The following is a 19,615-nucleotide window of genomic DNA, read 5'->3' on the forward strand; positions in this document are numbered from 1 at the left end:
CTGCTTTCAACCTCTCTTCCTTGCTATCTGTTGCCTCGAAGACGAGTCTTTGAGTTTGTTCCACTGGATACATTTTAGTTGTATTTTCTTTGTGCTGATTTTAATGATCAATACCCGTCTACCTTCCATTATCCAAATTATCATCTCTTTATTCACAGACGTCTTCTCTGACATTCTGTTGTTGGTTGATCTTGTGGGTTTATAACTTCTTTATTTATTTTCTGGTATTTTACTGGAGTTTTGAGAAAGACCAACTAATACATATTTATGTGTCATGTACTATAAAGTCTATCTAGTTATTTTTTGGAAAGTGGATTGAAAGTGTCTCAGCTACTTGTGAGGCGGAGGCAGGGAGATTTTGAGTTCAGGGCCAGGCTCAGCAACCTAGCAACATTCTATCTCAACAAACAAATACACACACACACACACACACACACACACACACACACACACATATCTAAATTTATATAGGAAGTTGGCTATTGGCGAAAAATGACTTTATCCATGTGTGCTATTTTCTTCTAAAGCAAGAGGTCATGACTCAAACACCCACAGAAACAATGAACTTGATACCCAATGAGTAAAATAAGCTGAGTGTGGTTCTTCAAGACAGACGGGGGTCTGGAGAACTGGGGATGAAGGAGACTGTGAAGGGCACAGCAATGAATGATTCAACCTCAGATGAATGTGGGAATTTGGTCCAACATTGCCAGATCTTCTAATCTTCCTAGAAAACCCAGTAATTGATTTGCACTTGAATCTCCTGATTCTCAAATGTCAACAACTAAGGATGACCACCTGCCTGTACAACTCACATTCACTCCCACACTTCATTCCCATCAGAAGCCTTATCCGATGCACCTGGGATTATCTGGAATTACCAGATTATCCCACCCCTCTCTTTTATTGGTTTTAGTTGTTATCATATGAATCTCTCATTATAGTAGGTAGTCGTGTATTTGTGCATGTGTTTTGTTGCCCATTTACCCTCCTCAAATATAAGCCTTGACTGTGGTACTTTCTGGGCTGCTATTGAATGAACGAACTTTTTTTTTTTAAATGGCATAGGTCAAAGCTATCTGAGCAGCGTTTGCTTCACAGAATTTGTGACTTTTGTTCCATAGCACATACCTTGCTGCACAGAACTTCTCATTTAGAGGACTTACACACCATTTTGAACTTGTTAGAGCCCTTTGTATATTGTCAGATGTATTTTTATATGCTTCAATTCCCCACCTAGAAGGTTGACATTGCAGAAGTCAGAGCAGCATTCCACTGTCTTCCTTATGCTTTACCCAGCAAGCATTTAATATAAATGAGATTCTCTCAGCTACATCAGCCAGTGAAACAAACAGTTTAGATGCGTATGACATGAAGGTGAGCATTGGAAAATGTAAGGTACTCAAACCGAGAGATAAGCAGTTTGTTATGATAAATGATTTCTGGTGCTCGGGTGCCTCATTACTGCTCCTTAAAGAGAGTAACATGTTTTCAGCTAGTAGGCCTTGGTGGCTGGTGTAATAAAGTCAGTAAAGGCCTTGTGCATTTATGCTGAAAAGGCCTTTGTGACTTAGACCAACTAAGCGTGATAATGCAAACAAGGCCCTGTGTAAACAACTGCTAGTATGAAAAGGGTGTCTACCACTCAAGACAGAGCCTTTGGTGAAACAGATTAATGTATTTTAAAAATTCTTAACTAGCTGGATACGGTGGTGCATGCTTTGTAATTCCAGTGGCTTGGGAGGCTGACGCAGGAAGATCTTGGGTTCAAAGCCAGCCTCAGCAACGGAGAGGTGCGAGGAAAGCGGTGGAGCCTCCCGGTCCTCTGCACACCAACTCACAGCGCATGCCCTGCGCCATCTCCTGACAGTGGGTATTCTCATCACTTTTCTAGAACCAAGGTGTCAGCCACTCGGTCCCTTTCCTGGCACAGGATAGGATTACAGTAAAAATTATACAGACACTGTCCTTGTGGTCAATACCACAAGAAGATCCTCTAATTGTGGGATGGGTGGAGAAGGAAACTCTACAGATGCTTGAATTACTTGTACTTCCTCTGTGAGGCTCAAGGTGGCCTATAACCAGCTAAGACTAACACTTGGAGTATTTGTAGCTATTTTGATCTAAGATGAGACTTTTATTTGTCTCCATGGACCTCTCTGTGGACAGGTCACTTAGCAAGCCATGTTTGTTAAATAAATATCTCAAACATGGAGGAAAGGGCAGAAGCCGATTCTCTGGGCCGGGTATGTCTGCTCAGGTCTCACCTATGCCTGCGACTGTTTAACTTCCTGATCCATCATGAGGTCTTGCGTTAGCTCTAAGCTGTCTCCAGATATCAACTCCATTATTTCCAAATGTCGAATGCAGCCTCCCTGATATGCATCTTTAAGGCAGTAACTCTACATTGAAACATTCCATGCCCCCCCCCCAAAAGCTATGCCTTCCAGCATTACATTCCTGTAGTATTTAGTTTTATTGGTTCAATAACTGATCGCCTGTGTTGCAGCAAGTATAGAAAATGACTCAGTCCTGTCTGGTGGGGAGAAGAGAAGTGTGAAGACACAAGGGCAATATAAGAAGTGCCACCTGGGGATGAAGGAGGCTGCACCTTGCTCCAGTCTGCAGGCAGGGAAGACATCAGAGACACAGGAGTTGTCTTCCTGGTGTTCCTGACTTATGCATTCTCCTTAGCTCCTGATTAGAAAGGATCAAGGCAAAACCCTTCTTATATGCTTACTTCCCATAAAAATCAGGGATAGCACACCAGTTAGCACACGGCAACTGGCAGACATTTGATAAACTCCTAGGCAAGGAATCCCTAACTCCAGCGCACAAGTCAAAGTCAAAGCTGACTGTGGCCTGTCCACCAGGCAGTGCTTTCTACCTGCATGTGCTGGGCTTCTCCTGCTGCAGCTTTGCCCTGAGACTGCCCAAATGCAGCATCATATCTCCTTTAATCCTCAGGAAGACTCCCTCAGAGACAGCCCCTTACTGGCGGACAGTCTCTTCACCCGTTCAGCACCACTGCAGACACACAGCACTTAATCTGCCCCATTCCAGTCTAAATACTTAAATGTGTTTCAAGTATTTAATATTCGACAGCAACCCTGTGTGGTAGGCACTGCCATTATCCCCATTTTACAAATAAAGACAGGAGGCCTGCGAGGTAAGGTGACTTGCTCAAGGTCAGAGGGCTTGATGTACGCTGGTGGGACTCCAGAAGCTCTGCTCACAGCCACTCCATGAAGCCTGCTGACCTGGGGGCTTGGTCATTCCATGTCTGTCTTTTGCTTCTAGACATAATAAGTTGGGGCTTTTGCAAAAACAAGAAAAGTGCTTGCCCAACTATCATTTATTTAGCTTTGCTCCCTCCCATCCAAGACCAAGCTGATCTCTAAACAAGCATCAAAACCCGAAGCTCATTAACATCAGCGTGCACTTCAATAAGGTGAACACTACAATGATGTAAAATTACATTCTAATAATTCAATGCCCAAGAGCCCTGTAAAACAATTGCAAAGGCCCAGGATTATCACAGTATGCAAATGCACTAGGAAAATCATTACCTACTTAGTCCCCTTCATTTGGGTGGGTTTAACATGAGAAGAATAATCCATGCTACAAGACGAGATTTCATTTTACAGCTGTAGTAACCAAGTACATAAAAGCTTGAATCTGTCCCAATAGCTTCTAAAAGATTTTTCCCATAGTGTCAGAGGCAAAAATAATGAAATCTTGCAAATGTACAGTTAATAGGACTCTGGTGGACACTAACTTCAAAAATGCATGGTCTATAAGACATTAAAGGCTTGATTTTAGTTTCTGCACTGTTCCTGTTAATAACAATGTCTAATTAAAACATCTGTAAAATACTGATAGTTTTAATTTTACATAAAATTTCCAAAACAACTGTTACACAGTATAATAGGTATCTGCAATGAATAGGTTATTAATGGAAATATTATTTTAAATTAAAATCAGGTTCTAAATTTAAATTAGTCATCTCTGGCTAATGAAGAGAAAGGAAGTCACCCATGCTGGGAATTCAACAGAAAATCTAGTTTTCAACATCTGTTAAAGTAAATTCACTCAACAGTCTGAAGGACAATTCATTTTGCTGCCTCTGTCTTGTACTCCACTTGGCTCTTTGGCTAGGTCTCACAGTTGAACTCAATTTCAAAACATGAGGCTAATGCACCTTTCAACGCATCACTTTATAATTTACAAACCACCATTCAACTTTATTCACAGTCTGAATCCCCCTCCCGATTTCCAGCAGGAGACAGCAGAGAACACCATTCCCCACTGGAGCTTCTCTCTCCCAGCCCTGCGAACCTGATGAATATTTTAGAGGGAATGGCATACAATCTCAGCTTTTCTTTTCTTCGGGTCTCATCTTCTTTTACAAAATAAAACAAAAGAGATTAGCAAGGCTTAGTAGCTGGATGCAATTCAATACCTTTCTTTCTAATTAATGCACAATAAAAGAGGGTTAAAGCATAATCAGCTCTGAATGGTTCGTGGCTACTGATGCTGCACCAAGTTGGTAAGGGATCCATTCCAGACAATGAAAGCTGTGTGTCAAGTTGCTTCACATTCACAGGAGGGTTCACAGGAGATGCTGCAGAATGTGGTCCACGGCATGAGGGAAACTCTCACAAGTTAGGTAGGGAGGTGGACTAATTTTTTCTTCATCTGCTGCTCGGTATTTCCCTGAAATGAAAGGAAAAGCCAGTGAACAGAGCCTACTGCTAGAATGCTAAATTAATCATGCCCCCTGAGCACCTGGCCAGCACAGGTCCACCCTTACGTTTACTTAGTAAATTAGGGGATCCACATCCCCTAAAGCACCTTTTATTGAGGTTTCAGGATGCAAGGAGGCAGTTCAAAGAAATGTCACATTCAGTATTGTCACAGGTCCTCTGGTTGTTCACAAGGGACAATCACAGGTCACATGGTGGTTAAGATTCCCTTCAAATCACCGCTAATTAAATTACTTTCCTTCCCCACCCCACCCCTTAAGATAGAAAGGATGATTAAATCAATGATTTTAAATAGAAGTTCATATCTGGGAGGGCAGAGACCTTCTAGGCTCTGAGGGTGACTGGAACGTGCTGCTGTCAATCTACCCTGGAAGCCTGGGGGTGGAGAAAGGAAAGTAATGGGTGCTCCCAGGGCAGTGCCAGGCAGGGTAGCAGGTAGGCATTAGGTGCAGGAACACTGCCAGACTCTCTTGACTCTGGAATTCCAGGTAGCCTGCTGTTCCTGGGCCTGGCACACAACTCGACACCCCAACTCAGAGGAACCATTCCACTACAGTGGTTATGGAGAGCTTTCACACATGTGAATCAGATGGTGCATGGTCCCTATTTAAATACACTTCTCAGGCCCCAGTGCCCTTCAGAAAAGCTCTTCCCTGTTATTCTCTCTCTCCTAGAACATTGTTCTTTGCCTCCACATTTATGGCAGCGTGCAACAATGCATTTACTTGTTTAATGTCTGCATCGCATCTAAAGGACTGTAAGCTTCCTCAGAGCAGAGACTGTCAGGTGCCCCAGTGGATTCCCAGCACAAACATCAACACCAGCACGCCTTCCCTAAATATTTTTTTAAAAGAATAAATGCAATGAATAAAAGGAAGGAGGGAGTAATGGGAAGAGGTGGGCAGGGAAAAGAGAAGTGGGGGGGGGGGTTGCAGGTGGACCACAGGAAGGAGGCTACTTATCTGCACTTATATTTTTGCTCTCTCATTCCATTTTCTGTTATCTCTGCTATTTATTTGTCTGCTTTATTCAATTTTTTCTGCCTAAATCCAGCTGCCCCAACAACAGGCCCACCTTTTCTACAACTCCCTCTTTAGGAGGTGATATGGTTTGGATATGAGGTGTTCCCCAAAGCTCATGTTAGGCCACGCAGGAATGTTCAGAGGTGAAGGGGTTTGATCACGACAGCTGTAACCCCATCAGTGGAGCAGCGAATGGTGGACCACGGGGTGCTATCTGTAGGCCGGCTGGGCCTGGCTGGAAGAAGCAGGTCACGATGGGGGTTGGGGGTGTCCTTGGCTCTGTGAGTGTGCACTCTCTTTCTCTTTCCTGGCTGCCAAGAGCTGAGCAGCTTTCCTCTGCCACGTCCTTCCATCATGATGTTTTGCCTCGCCTCAGGCCCACAGCAATGGAGCTGGACAACCATGGACTGAGTCTCTGTAACTGTGAGCCCAAAGTAAATTTTTCCTCTTCTAAATTCTTGTCAGATATTTTGGTCACAGTGATAAACAGTTGACTAAACAGAGGGCTTTACCTAGCAAACACAAAGCCTGAAACCTCAACCCCACTTCCACGTCTTTGCACTGTGCTGGAGAAGATATGTACTATCCTATCCTACTGACTGATTTGTTACAGAGAAGAAATCAGCATCAGGGCTGGGGATGTGGCTCAAGCGGTAACGCGCTCGCCTGGCATGCATGGGGCACTGGGTTCGATCCTCAGCACCACATAAAATAAAATAAAGATGTTGTGTCCACCAAAAACTGAAAAATAAATATTAAAAAATTCTCTCCTTCTCTCTCTCCCTCTTAAAAAAAAAAAAAAAGAAATCAGCATCAAATGTACCCCAGCACCCTCAAGTCACTTCTCCATAGCATGATCCATATGGAAAATTCTACTGGCAGTTTCCGTTTCCCCACCCCCACCTCAAGCTTAAGTCCTTTAAGTATAAGCTTCTCTTCAAGGTTTCTGCTTGGTCTCATAGGTATGTTAATAAATAACTTGCTGTGTTACCTACTTCCAAGATCTATGGTGTAAGGGGCAAGTAAGTTTCTTAACTACAGAGTTAAGGGCTTCTAGAATGTTTCTGCTTGTCTGGCTTTGCCAGTGGGGTCTCTACAAAGTACAGATGATACCAGTGGCCCAAGCATATGTTCCAGTTCTGGCACCTCACACGGAGCCTGTACACAGCAGGTGCTCAATGTCAGCAAGAGGAATGAAGCAGCATCCCTGGCCTGACTTCACTGCAGCAGCCTGTGCCTCCGTGAGTGAATAAATGAACAGGGGGGACTTAGGAAGCCATGCTGATGCTATAAGACAAAGGGAAAGCTCATTTCTTTCTATATGACTACTTTATAAGTTAAACAGAGATGAATTCTGGTTAGGACAAGTCAAAACCCTTATTAAGATTTTAAATCTTTATTAAAAAAATAACTAAAAAAATGTATATTATGTATCTACCATATGCTACCCATTGGAAAAAAATTGCTCAAGACTATCCACAAATAGTACTTCTTACTGAATATGAATTAAAATATTTTAGTAGTTTTAAACACTGTGAAGCCCAGTGCTTGTCCATAGTACGGGGCTAAATTTTATCAATGGAGCTCACAGTTTTAGAACAGTGGGCTTACTCTGGATTTTTGTGATCAAAAACCCAATAGTACAAGAGGGTCTATTTCTATGAGATGGACTTAGCTGCTTTATTAGTTACACATTTTAGATTTGACCATTATGCTGTTAGCCTAAGACTAACTGGATGCTTTTCACACAGGCCACTCATGATACTGCACAGGTCCAGTTTTGATAGCTGGTATAAATCCTTAACTATGTGAGCTCAAGAAAGGAAATGTTTATGGGAATAATACCCACAAGCAAAAATAGTTATCTGAGGATCCCTTAATGGGATAAAACTGAAGGCAGAACAGTGAGAACAAAGACGCAGAGAGGATGATGTGGTCTGTGTTTCCTGACTTGGTTAATGCTTCCTCTTGCTACTTACATCACAGGGCCATAACATTCCTGGGTAGGTGACAATCATTTTGATGGAGAAATGTGAAAAGACATTGTGTTAATCCTGCAGTGACTGGTGTTACTATCGGTGGGCCCAGGATGGCCCACTCCAGAGCTCAGGCTCTAGCAGATGTGGGGTTTCCCTCTGTACCTCTTATTCAACTCTAGCTCCATCTAGATTTTCCCATTTTAATTTTAAAGTAACTTTTCTGCAATCACAATTTTCTTAAACTCAGGTCATAGTCACTTTCTCTAAAAGATTTCCCCATGGTAAAACTCCTATGACTTTTATGTTTCAATTTTACCTTTTCTGAACAGTCTGTTAAATAGTTTCACTACCATCACATGAAACTATGCAAATGAGCTCCCAGAGATGTGTACACAACTGTTTATCTGTTATTTGATTTACAAAAACCTGATGGCAATTCTTGGACAAGATTTCCCATTATTATGTGCTATTAGTTTTGAATTCAGCAGGTGCCATTTGAGGGTGGGGTGGGAACCTTTCATTATCTTTTGAAAAACCCATTAAGTTTCCCCATGCAAAAATATTTGACCCTCTCACAACTCCCATGACTGCTTCTTCTTTACCTTGAAGAGACTACAAGTAGACTACCTAAGGGATCCTCAACTAGGAGATTTAAGGGCCCAAAGGGAAAAGAGCCATGACCAGAGTTTCACACAGCAAATCAGCACAGAAATGAGACCAGAATACAGGACACTGAATCAGTCAAAATATCGTATTGGGGGCTGGGGTTGTGGCTCAGCGGTAGAGTGCTCACCTAGATTGTGCGAGGCCCTGGGTTCGATCCTCAGTACCACATAAAAATAAATAAATAAAATAAAGGTATTGTGTCCAACTACAACTAAAAAAAATATTAAAAAATATGTCATATTAGGTGAATCGTCTCCAAGAAGGTCTTTCTTTTTTCTTAAAATTTGAGAGATCATATAAAGTAAACCTAATTTTAGTGTAGGAAATACTTGCTAAGCTTTTGGTCACCAAAAACAGTAAATGAAAATAAAGAAGTTTTTTATGTGTGTGCTGGTATGTATATATTTTCACACCACCTTCCCCCAACTCTATTCAACTCTAGCCTGTACTGAGGATTAAAATCGGGAGCAGGCCACTTTTTTTCTGTTATTGTATTCTTAATTTTTTTCTTTTTGAGACAGTCTAAGTTGCTGAGGCAGGCCTTGAACTTACAATCTTCCTGCCTCAGCCTCCTTAGTTGTTGAGACTACAGGTGTGTGTCATGCCCACCCAGCTGGTATATATTTTTTAAAATGCAAGCGTGAAGATAGAGGATCAGAGCACACAGATGACCAGATCTTAAAGAAATCAACTTTATCATCAGATAGCTGGCATAAAACAAATGTTTTCTCAGAGCACCACAATTCATGGTCCTTGCTCCATTCCGACATGGTGAACAGGGCAGGTACTACCAGGCCTCAAGCGAGCCCTGATCTTCCCACCTTTTTGCAGCATGTTTCCCCCACCCCTATGGCCTTTTTCCCTTTAATCCTAAGCCCATTTCATTTTTCTTCATGTAGAAAGAAAATTAGAGCCCAGAGTTCTACCATTTCGACAAAGGCTATTCTTTGGGCAACTGTGAACTCTACCACCCTGTTTTTGGAAAGGCATTTGGAAAGGTATACAGAAGATACCTACCAGTTTTTACTAAAATGCCCAGCATGCCAGCATTTTGAGCCCCGCCAACATCATCCCTGCAATCCTGGAAAAGCAGAAAAAGGCACTTAGTCCAGAGTCTTTTGTTGCTTGCCAATACACTCTGCCAACAATTAATTAGGATGGGATCGCCACTTGGAATCCCCTGCTTTTTATTTTCAAAATGAAAGAGGAGAAGGTGAAAAGGGGTGACTCCACACGAAATACTCTGAGGAGGAGAACCATATTTGGAGAAGAAAGCGCTGCTGAGGTGGAAAGCAAACACTAGCGTAAGGAATTCCAGTAACTGAACACGGACAACAGTGAAGAGTCTATGCCTTGCCACAAGTATACCTATCTCTTCTTAAAACAGATCACCGGGAAAAAAGCATTCTATGCATTTGACAGCTTGTACAGTGAATAACTCAGCTGTAAACAGTGAATGAACTTGATTTAGAAGATCACTTTTTAGTGGCCCACGTAATATATTACTCTTAATTTCCATCTAATTGTCTATAATAGATAGGATCAAATCAAAGCAGTATACTTAATCAGACTGTAACTATTTATGTTTACTTCACTAAATTTGGGAATCACACATCAATCTGTAAAGGGAGCTCCCCTGTCCAATTCTTATTCAAGATAGGGATAAACACACTTGCACAGTGGCGTGCATCTTTACTCCCAGCACATGGGAGTGAGGCAGGAAGATCACATTTGAGCCTAGGAGTCTGAGGCCAAACTGGGCAACACAGTAAGACCTTTTCCAACAAAACAAAACAAAACAAAACTAACAAAATAGTAAGAAACCCACCAAAACAGAATATAAAACAAAATAAATAAATACTTGGTTGAATGTAACAATGAATGCAAGGCAATTAAAATTCCAAGGCCTGGTCAAGTAATCAGTCCTAAGAAAAAAATAATAATAAAAAAGAAAAAGAAAATCAGTCCTGCTATCTCATATGTACAAGCAGGATTCATTCAGATTATGCCTAAAGAAGATTTTTTCCACAAAAATCTTTAAGTTTGTTCAACAATGACCCTTAGAAATTAGCTTCAGAATGTCAAACTCTTTGTTTAAGGTCTTACTTAAAACCTTTTTCCATTATAGTCAAATTTGCCCATTGAAGAAATGGGGATAGGGAGAGGAGGAAGGGAAATGGGAAAAAGAAAATAAGAAGGAAGCTGGGCATGGTGGCACACACCTGTAATCCCAGCAGCTGGGGAGGTTGAGGCTGGAGGATCACTACTTATAAAAGTCTTTAGTTATATTTTGTTCTCTGCATAATGCTCAAAATACTTTAGGTTTTATAGGGATTTTCTTCAGAAAAAAATGTAAAGCATTTAACTGACTTGCAATATAAACATTTTGCTTCTGACTATTTTTCTCTTGAGTAACAAAAAGTCCACTTCCCTAAAGCAGTGCTTCAAAGCCAGCCGTCCTAGCAAAGAGGTGAGTGCAGGGCATCTCCTGGGCTCTTCTACTTACATCTCCTATCATGACGGCCTCTTCAGGTTCACAGCCAGTGCCCCGCAATGCTTCCAAAAAGAATGTCTTTTCTGGTTTCCCCACTACTATGGCGCTGGTGTCAGTGGCATACTCTAAAGCAGTCACAAAGGGTCCAGGCCCCAGGGCTAAGCCATCTTTTCTCTTGTAATACCTGGCTTTATGGATCGCTATCAGAGGCGCTCCATCCAGGAGTAACCTAGAGAGACCAAAAAAAACAAAAACTGGCTAAAAGCAAGGCTTTTATAACTGGAAAAGAATGTCAGACTGGCAAAGTGGTTTTACTCACACTCACAGAAACAAATAGTTTCTTATTAACTTTTAATGACTTGCTGTCTTCTAATGAATTCACGAAGAATGCTGGGAATTACATTCAGATACACTAAAGAAAGGTGATAGATTATTAAATTTGGGATTGCTTCAACCTTTTACCTTTTGTGGTTTCAGACACTTTACCCAAATCACCAGGGAAAGAGAATTAAGAGAACTAAAGCTAAATAAGGCACTCTAGGGAAGAGGCTTAACTTAATGAGACGTGTTGTTTCAGCCTTCCCTAATGGTAAGCAGGAGGCTCCTGAGCCTGAAAACGCTGCTAGACTGTTGCTGAGGCAACTTAGGAAGTGCACTTCAGAAATACTGAATTCCTGTTTCCTCGCCTCCAAAATGTAAGTTTCTTTTTACTTCAGAAATTTATTTAACTGTTTTTTTTTTTTTTTAACCGAGTTTCTGCATGTAATTTCACCCCTTCATTGTACCTAACTGCTTTCGATGGTGTTTGCAAATAAGGCCATCTTCCCAAAGCACATACTGACAAGGTTTAAGGGGACAGCCTGCTGTCAAGTCCCTTCCTTGATTCCGATAGAGGACAAACAACTCTCACACCAAACAAAGGTGTAGTTTTCCTGTCAGTTTGATAACAAAACTCTACATATAGCTAAGGATCTTCCTTTGTGACTCAGGTAAAATACAACAAAACAAATCTCTGTGAACTTAACACTCACCTCTCACCCCCAGATCTGCCACTCACCCCAACAATGTCACCTTCAGTCACCCAGAAGTAGTCATGCACAAATAATTATCTAATGGAATACAGGACATGATATATTTCTCAAACTGCTCTTAACCAACGGAATAAATGACCTCACTAGCTTAATTTACTTTAAGTCATCTACTTAGTTAAAATATTTAGTATGTCCATGGAGGAAGAATTCATCACTTTTTACCCTTCACAATTATGAGTAATTAAGCGCTCAACTATGAAACTGCTGAATTATTCTTGTCAGTGGGCATGGAAATAACTTCCTGTGGGAGATGCAGAATTCAGACATTTGTGATTAAATATTTTATTAAGTAAAAACCAATACTGGACTATTACAAGGACTTACTGTTAGTTACTACAAATTGCTCACAGCACAGATCCTTCAAATTTGTTCACTAATATTAATACAAATTTATTTCTGAAAGCAGACCTTGAAATCCAGCATTAAGAAATCTGCAAAGCCTCTCCTTTGGCCTTAACCACAGCTGATAGCAATGAGTTAGCAATGGGTGATTCATCCATCCCCCTCTTTCACCCCACCCCAATCCCATTTATTTGCTTCTCTACCACGGAACTGGAATTCTTTATGCAACAGACCTCAAAATTGCTTTCCACTTATATAGCTAAACTAAAAACTCATTTGATTTAGCTTTGTTAATATTTTATTATATATTAACTGGGGATAAGACTTATCAGCCTGATTGATGTGTGTACTTAATTCCAAGGCAGCACTTCTGTGTTTTCCCTGGAAGGGCTGGAACAGTGCGTTCCTAAGTGGGAACTGGTTCTGCACTAGTCTGGAGAAGAGCATCTCTCAGGGCAATGGTTCCTGCCTTAACTGTTCTCTGCACAGCATAAGCTTCACTGGATCTTGGAAGAGCTGAGGCATATTTAGGATGAACTAAAAGGGAAACATTTCATAGGGCACAGATTAAAAAATCTTTCACAGTTAAATATTTAAAAAATATTAGAAATAGACACCCCAATACTTGGTAGTGGTTTTATATACTAAACAGGCAACAAATGGTTGGTTTTGTTACCAGAAGGAACACATCAGCAGGAAATCTATAAGCCTGTTGAGTATAAAGAAGCAAAGGAAAAATGCAAAAAGAGATCTGACACCAAATCTCTGGCTATAAATTCCAGGTAAGCTAAAAATTCCTAGCCAGGGAACAGGACCACAATTGCAATGAGAGAAAAAGCCATGGAGATAATTTAAATTCAGAGCCACAAAACATTATTGCAAGGAACCTTAAGGCACATTAAGGCCAACATGCCCCGTTTCACAGATGAAGAAACCATCCAGAGACGCTGGCTGAGCTCAGTGGTACCAACCAGGGAGCTCTAGAGCCAGTGCTATAACCCGGAACTTAAGAAAACCAGTGGAGCCCTCTTCCACATACAGTCCATTATCTTTCTAAATAACTTAACCTCTCGAGGGAAGTGATCAACTTGCCACCATTTCTGCTGAAGGTGGAGCATGTAGAAATGAAATCACCCTGCAGCTTAAGTCACCATCAGACACCTCTTATCTGTTCAATATCAAACTAACGGGTCTCTCTCACCCTACTCTCCCAAAGTGTTCCTCCCCCAATCTTTTCCATCCCAAAAAATTCATCCAGAAACCTAGTAGTTATCCTTGATTTCTCACTTTCCCTCACCATCCCCCCATCTCTGTTAATCATCAAATCCAGTAATTTATAATTTCAAAACAAAATTTAAATGTTTCAAATCTGTTTTACTCACCAACCTGAACTGCTGCTATAGACTCCCAATAATAGGACATTATTCTTGTCCTATTATTCCAGTTTACTGTACAGGCAATAGCAGGAGTTTTAAAAAGCACAGATGGGACCATGTTGCTCCCCTGCTGAAAATCCTTCAATAACTTCTCATTGCAAACAGCATAAAATTCAAAGTCTTTCGCATGGCTTGTGGGGCTTGCACTATCTTCCTGCACCTACTGTGTCCACATCTCCAATCTCAAGTCACTTTCCCTACTGCGGACTGTATTCCAATCACAGCTGTCTGCTCTTATTTCCTAAAAAAGAGATCAAACTGTTTCCTACTTCAACCCCCATGGTGGTCCCTCCACCTGAATGGTCCTGTACTTTTCACATAACTTTCTTCTATTCATTTGACAGGTCTCAGCTAAATCTCAGTACAACAAAGAAGCCATTTCCAGTCTCCCTATTTAAATAAAGTGGACTTCTTCCTCACATTTCATTTCTATCTCATCCCTCCCTTTTTTCCCTTCATATCACTTGTCATAATTTTTAATCCTTTCCAACTGTCTGGTCAGTCTTCTTCACTAGAATATAATCTCCACAATGCAGTCACTGCATTTGACTTTAAGAAAAAAAAGGTCTAGCACTGCTCACAAAATGATTATTGAATAAATTAGTTAACAGATGAACCTTTGTATGCCCCAGTACCCTGCCTAAAACACAGGGAATAATATATACTGTCCTGGGAGCTAACAGGGACAATGGATGCAAGCAGACCTTCTCACAGTATGTTTCTCACAATAATGACAACTATTTGTAAATGTGGGATATACAGTCCTTACACTATTTAAAATAGGTAACAGCAATTCACTTCATATTTGTGGGCCTCAGTTTCAAATGAAGGGGTTGAACTACATCAGGGCTTTTCAGTATCAGTTCTACTAACATTTGGGACTAGAAAATGCTGTTTCATAAATCACCTTGACCTTTATCCACCAGATGCCAGTAGTACCCTTCGTCAGTTATGATAACCAAGTGTCTCCAGGCATTGCCAAATGAGAATCACTGAACAAGAACTGCCAAAGTATTAACATTCAAGTATTTTTTTTTATCAAAAATACAAACACAAGGACTGGGACTGTAGCTCAGTGGTAGAGGACTTGCCATGCACGTATGAGGCACTGAGTTCAATCCTAGCACCACATAAAAATAAATAAAGATATTTTGCCCCACTTACAACTAAAAATAAATTAAATATCAAACACAAATGACAAAAGTTTAAATTAAAACAATAGTGAATCATAAAAAGCATCAAAGGAAAACTCTATTAATATTTAATTGAAACCCCCAGAATACCTCTAATATCACACTGATGCAGTCATTCTTTCATTAATTACTGAAAAAATACACTGAGTTTTCAGGGACTCTATGATCCCCATGAAATAGAAATCTTCTGAGAATACTATATATTGAGAGAAGTGATGAAATGACAAAACAGAAGATCTAAGACAAGCTCAACACTGCTATTTCTGGTTAGGATCAAAAGTGAAAAGCAAATATATTCATATAGCTTAGTGAGCTGGTATAAAATATTAAAAGAGGTAAAATATTAAAGTTTTATCCTTGAATTCAGAAATAAGGCTACTTACTATCATCACTTCTATTTAACACTATAGTAGAGATCCTGACCGTACAATAAAGCAAGAAAAAGAAAAATATAAGAAGTGGAAAGAGAAATATGAAACTGTAATTATTAATGGAAAGCCCAATTGTCTATGTAGAAAATGCAATCTCAAAGATTCTACAAATAAGTCACTGGAATCACCAAGGAAATGTAAGAAGGTTGCTGAATACAAGGTTAATATACAAAATCCCAATGAAATTTCTACATATTAACAAAAATGAAAATAAAATTTAGTGAAGTACTACTTACAATGGCACCAAACAACATGAAATACAAGGAATAATAAAATATGTCTAAGACCCATACTTTGAAAAATACAAAACACTGATGAGATAATGTAAAAAAAAAACAAAATAAATGGAAAGACATTATGTTCAGATGCAGATTCTACCACATTCACAGATTCAATAAAGTATCAATCAAACTCCCAGCAAACTTTTTTTTTTTTAATGTTGGATGGATATCAACAAGTTGCTTCCAAAATTTATATGGAAATGCAAAGCATGTGGAACAGTCAAGGTAATCTTAAAGAAAAATAAAGTTGAAGGATGTACCCTGTCAGCTATTAAGAATTATTGTAAAGCTATAGTAATCAAGATACTGGGAACAAAGCCACATATATAGTATATGGTTACTTAATTTATGTCAGAAGGACAACTACAATTCAGTGGGAGGTAAAGAATGGATCTTTTTTTCCACTATTTTATTGTCCTTTTTAGACATACGTGGCAGTAGAGTGTGTTTTGACATATACATACATGGAATATAATTTATTCTAATTAGGATCCCATTCTTGCAGTTGTAAAGAATGGATCTTTGCAATAAATATTGCTGGAACTAGATGCCTATGGGAAAAAGATAAAATGTGACCTCATACAATTCGTAAAAACTCAAGGGGAGCTAGGTGGTGCATGTTATAATCCGAGCAGCTCAAGACGCTGAGGCAGGAGAAGCATGAGTTCAAAGCCAGCCTCTGAAACTTAGTGAGGCCCTAAGTAACATAGCCAGACCCTGTCTCTAAATAAAATATAAAAAGGGCTGGGGATGTGGCTCAGTGGTTAAGCACCTCTGGATTCAATCCCCAATACGCCTCCCAAAAAAACCTTCAAGGAGATACTACATCTAATTGTTAATAAAGGTAAGGTAATAAAGCTTATGGAAGAAAACATGAGACTTATCTTCATGTTCTTGGGGTAAACAAAGTATAAGAGAAGAAAATAGTCACAAATTGTTCTTCATCAAAATCAAGAACTTCATGTTCTCATACTTGTAAGAGAATGAAAAGGGAAACCATAGGTAGAACTGGGTGCAGTGTGTACACCTGTAATCCCAATGGCTTGGGAGGCTGGAGCAGGAGGATGGCAAGTTCAAAGCCAGCCTCAGCAAATTAGAGGCTCCAAGCAACTCAGGGAGACCCTGTCTCTAAATAAAAAATATTTAAAAAAAAAAAAAAGGGATAGGGATATGACTTAGTGGTTGAATGCCGCTGTGAACTCCAGTACAAAACAATAAATAAAAATAAAAATACCTCGAGTACATATATTCAAACAAAGACATTTATAAGACATAAAAAAACTTACAAATCAACAGAAAAAGATAATACAATATAAAGGATGGAAAATTTGACTGGGTACATCACAAAAGAAAACATCCAATGTCCAACAAGTATATGAAAGGGTTTCAGCACTACTCATCAGAGGAATACAAACTGAAACTTAGTACACCACTATCTAAACCAAACAATAGCCACAATTACACAGACTGTTAATATTCTGGGGAAAATGTGAAATAATTGAACTCTCATTTGTAGCTAGTGAGAATGTATAGCTTGGTACAGTCACCTTGGAAAACTGTTTGGCAATATTTCCTAAAGCTCAACAATTATCTATCCTATTATCCAGCAATTTCACTTCCAGATCTATACCCAAGATAACTGAATGCATGTGTCTCTCAAAGACATGTAGAAGAATGTTCATAGTAGCTGTATTCATAAGAGCAAAGCTGGAAGCAACTTAGAGCCCAATAACCGCAGGACACATTAAAAAACAATGTCACCATAGTATGAATTCATTCATGTGAAGATCAAGAACTTGCAATACTGATGGAGTCAGAACAGTAGTTCTCTTGGGGAAGAGTGGACAGACTAGCAAAGGGAGCCCTCATGGGAATGTTCTTTATCATGAACACACTGGGGGTACATAGATTATCTATGTATAAAATTTTACTGAGTTGTATAATTTGTGTACTTCAGAAAAATCAGTAACAAAATGTATTTTTGTAACTTACTCCCCTGCAACCTTTATTTAGAGAGTAGCAAGAGCTGCCTTAATCATAAAAGAATTTATCCCCAGGGGCTGGGGTTGTGGCTCAGTGGTAAAGCGCTCGCCTAGCACCAGTGAGGCACTGGGTTTGATCCTCAGCACCACATAAAAATAAATAAATAAAAATAAAAGCATTGTGTCCACCTACAACTAAAAATATATTTAATAAAAAGAATTTATCCACAAATTACAAAGTAATGGTGGTGATTCTGTTATTCAACTTAATTTTGAATGCTGACTTTCAAATTTGTACATAAAATTATTCTCTGCCATGTACTAATAGAATGCTTAAATACCTCAAGCACTTAAGTCTAGAAACAACTTCTCATCTCCAAAGTACTTTATTTTTATTGTTTGGACTTTAATTAAGAAGACTGCATAGCAGTTAGCTCTTTCAAAAGTGAAAAAGCCCACATAAATATTTCTAATTTGAGCCCTTCTGCCACATTGTTCTGAAATTCCTCACCTCCAGGGTTCTAAACACTCAGAAAATATTCAGAAGTTATTATAGAAATGCAGTAATAATATAGGCCATTACTGTTGGTTTTTCCCCTTCCCTTTCTCTTCTTCCTTTACTAAAGAATTAAATTTACTGGAGTAATTAAACTTGTTATTTTTTTTTTTAAAGAAATAGATGCCCCTAAGCAAGAAATCTAACATTCAACAGAAACCATTTATGATAAGTATGTCATCCCCAAACCCCAAAATCATGGAATTCTGTTCATCTATGACTTTTGAAGCACCCTCAGACCCTTTAATAATCGCAGGAAAGACATCATTCACAAAGCTTCAAAGCAGCATTTTTAAACAGGCTTCCCTATCTAGAATTCTAGATAGGGCAGAGGGGTGGAAGGGAAAGGGAGGGGGCAGGGGATTAGCAAGGAAGGTGTAATGTGATAGACATCATCATCCAAAGTACATGTATGAAGATACAAATTGGTGTCAACATACTTTATATAAAATCAGAGATATGAAAAATTGTGCAGTATACATGTAATAAGAATTGTAATGCATCCTGTTGTCATTTATTTAAAAAAAATTTTTAAAAAAACCAGGCTTCCCTGTGTATTTAAATGTGACAGTTGTGATGCCCTTTATCTTCAGCTACAAGGACATTCTAATAGGCTCCTCTAGAAGCTGGTGATCAGTTGCTTTTAATTTAGGGAAAAAAACCTTGAACCTTTTTCTAGGTTAAACAACTCCATGCAGTGTTTTCTCAAAACTCTTTTGACTTGAGAATTATATTTCTGGAGGGCAAAAATAAGGAAAAAACCCAAATACTCAATAGACACATTCTTAGAAATTCAAATATAACTTCAAAAACCTGAATAAAACCAACAATAGGAAACTCATGGCCAAACAATTTATTTGTTTTTTAATGGGATATGCTATAGGAATAAAAAATGTTGTAGAATAAAGAGTACAGAAAACATACATAATATATTGTTGGGTTGCTAAAATGCAAGTCACCACATAGCCTATACAGAGTTTCTATTATTGTGTATATATATGTATGTGCATAGAAACACATAAACTAGTTATTTGCTAAAATGTTAACAGTGATACTCTTTAGGTGACAGGATTAGGTAGTTTTTAATTTTTTTTTTTTTTGAGCACTAAAACTTTTCCACAATGAAGTCATATTATTTTGGGGATTAGATATTTTTTAGTCTTAATACCAAGTTTGGGTAAAATTATTAAGAAATCTCTTTGCCTACATAGTCTTCCTCCTAACTGTGATCATTAAATTTAATTTATGATTGGTCCATTACTTAAATGCTCCAGCTTTGGGTTTTTTTACTCAGATCAGAAGATTTTAAAAAGACCTTGGTATAAGCTAGTAATACTGCTATGAAAAAAATCAATGAACTAGAGCTGTGGTTATTC

At 39.2% G+C, this 19,615-nt stretch overlaps 1 protein-coding gene across 3 annotated transcripts in view; it reads right to left on the bottom strand.

Annotated features, from left to right (window-relative positions):
- Positions 1-3,340: 3,340 nt before the first annotated feature.
- HDHD2 (haloacid dehalogenase like hydrolase domain containing 2) overlaps positions 3,341-19,615 on the bottom strand; it is a 40,874-nt gene continuing 24,599 nt past the window's right edge. For all 3 annotated transcript variants that reach the window (XM_081263655.1, XM_081263656.1, XM_081263657.1), the window contains 3 exons: positions 10,940-11,156; positions 9,451-9,514; positions 3,341-4,716 (listed from right to left, as the gene is read on the bottom strand). In XM_081263655.1, coding sequence (XP_081119781.1) covers positions 4,613-4,716; positions 9,451-9,514; positions 10,940-11,156 — 385 coding nt within the window. In that variant the 3' untranslated portion in view covers positions 3,341-4,612. The remainder of the gene's footprint in view (positions 4,717-9,450; positions 9,515-10,939; positions 11,157-19,615) is intronic.

Source organism: Spermophilus citellus (genome assembly GCF_964194105.1).
Source record: "Spermophilus citellus genome assembly, chromosome: 12".
In the NCBI taxonomy this organism is placed as follows: Eukaryota; Metazoa; Chordata; class Mammalia; order Rodentia; family Sciuridae; genus Spermophilus; species Spermophilus citellus.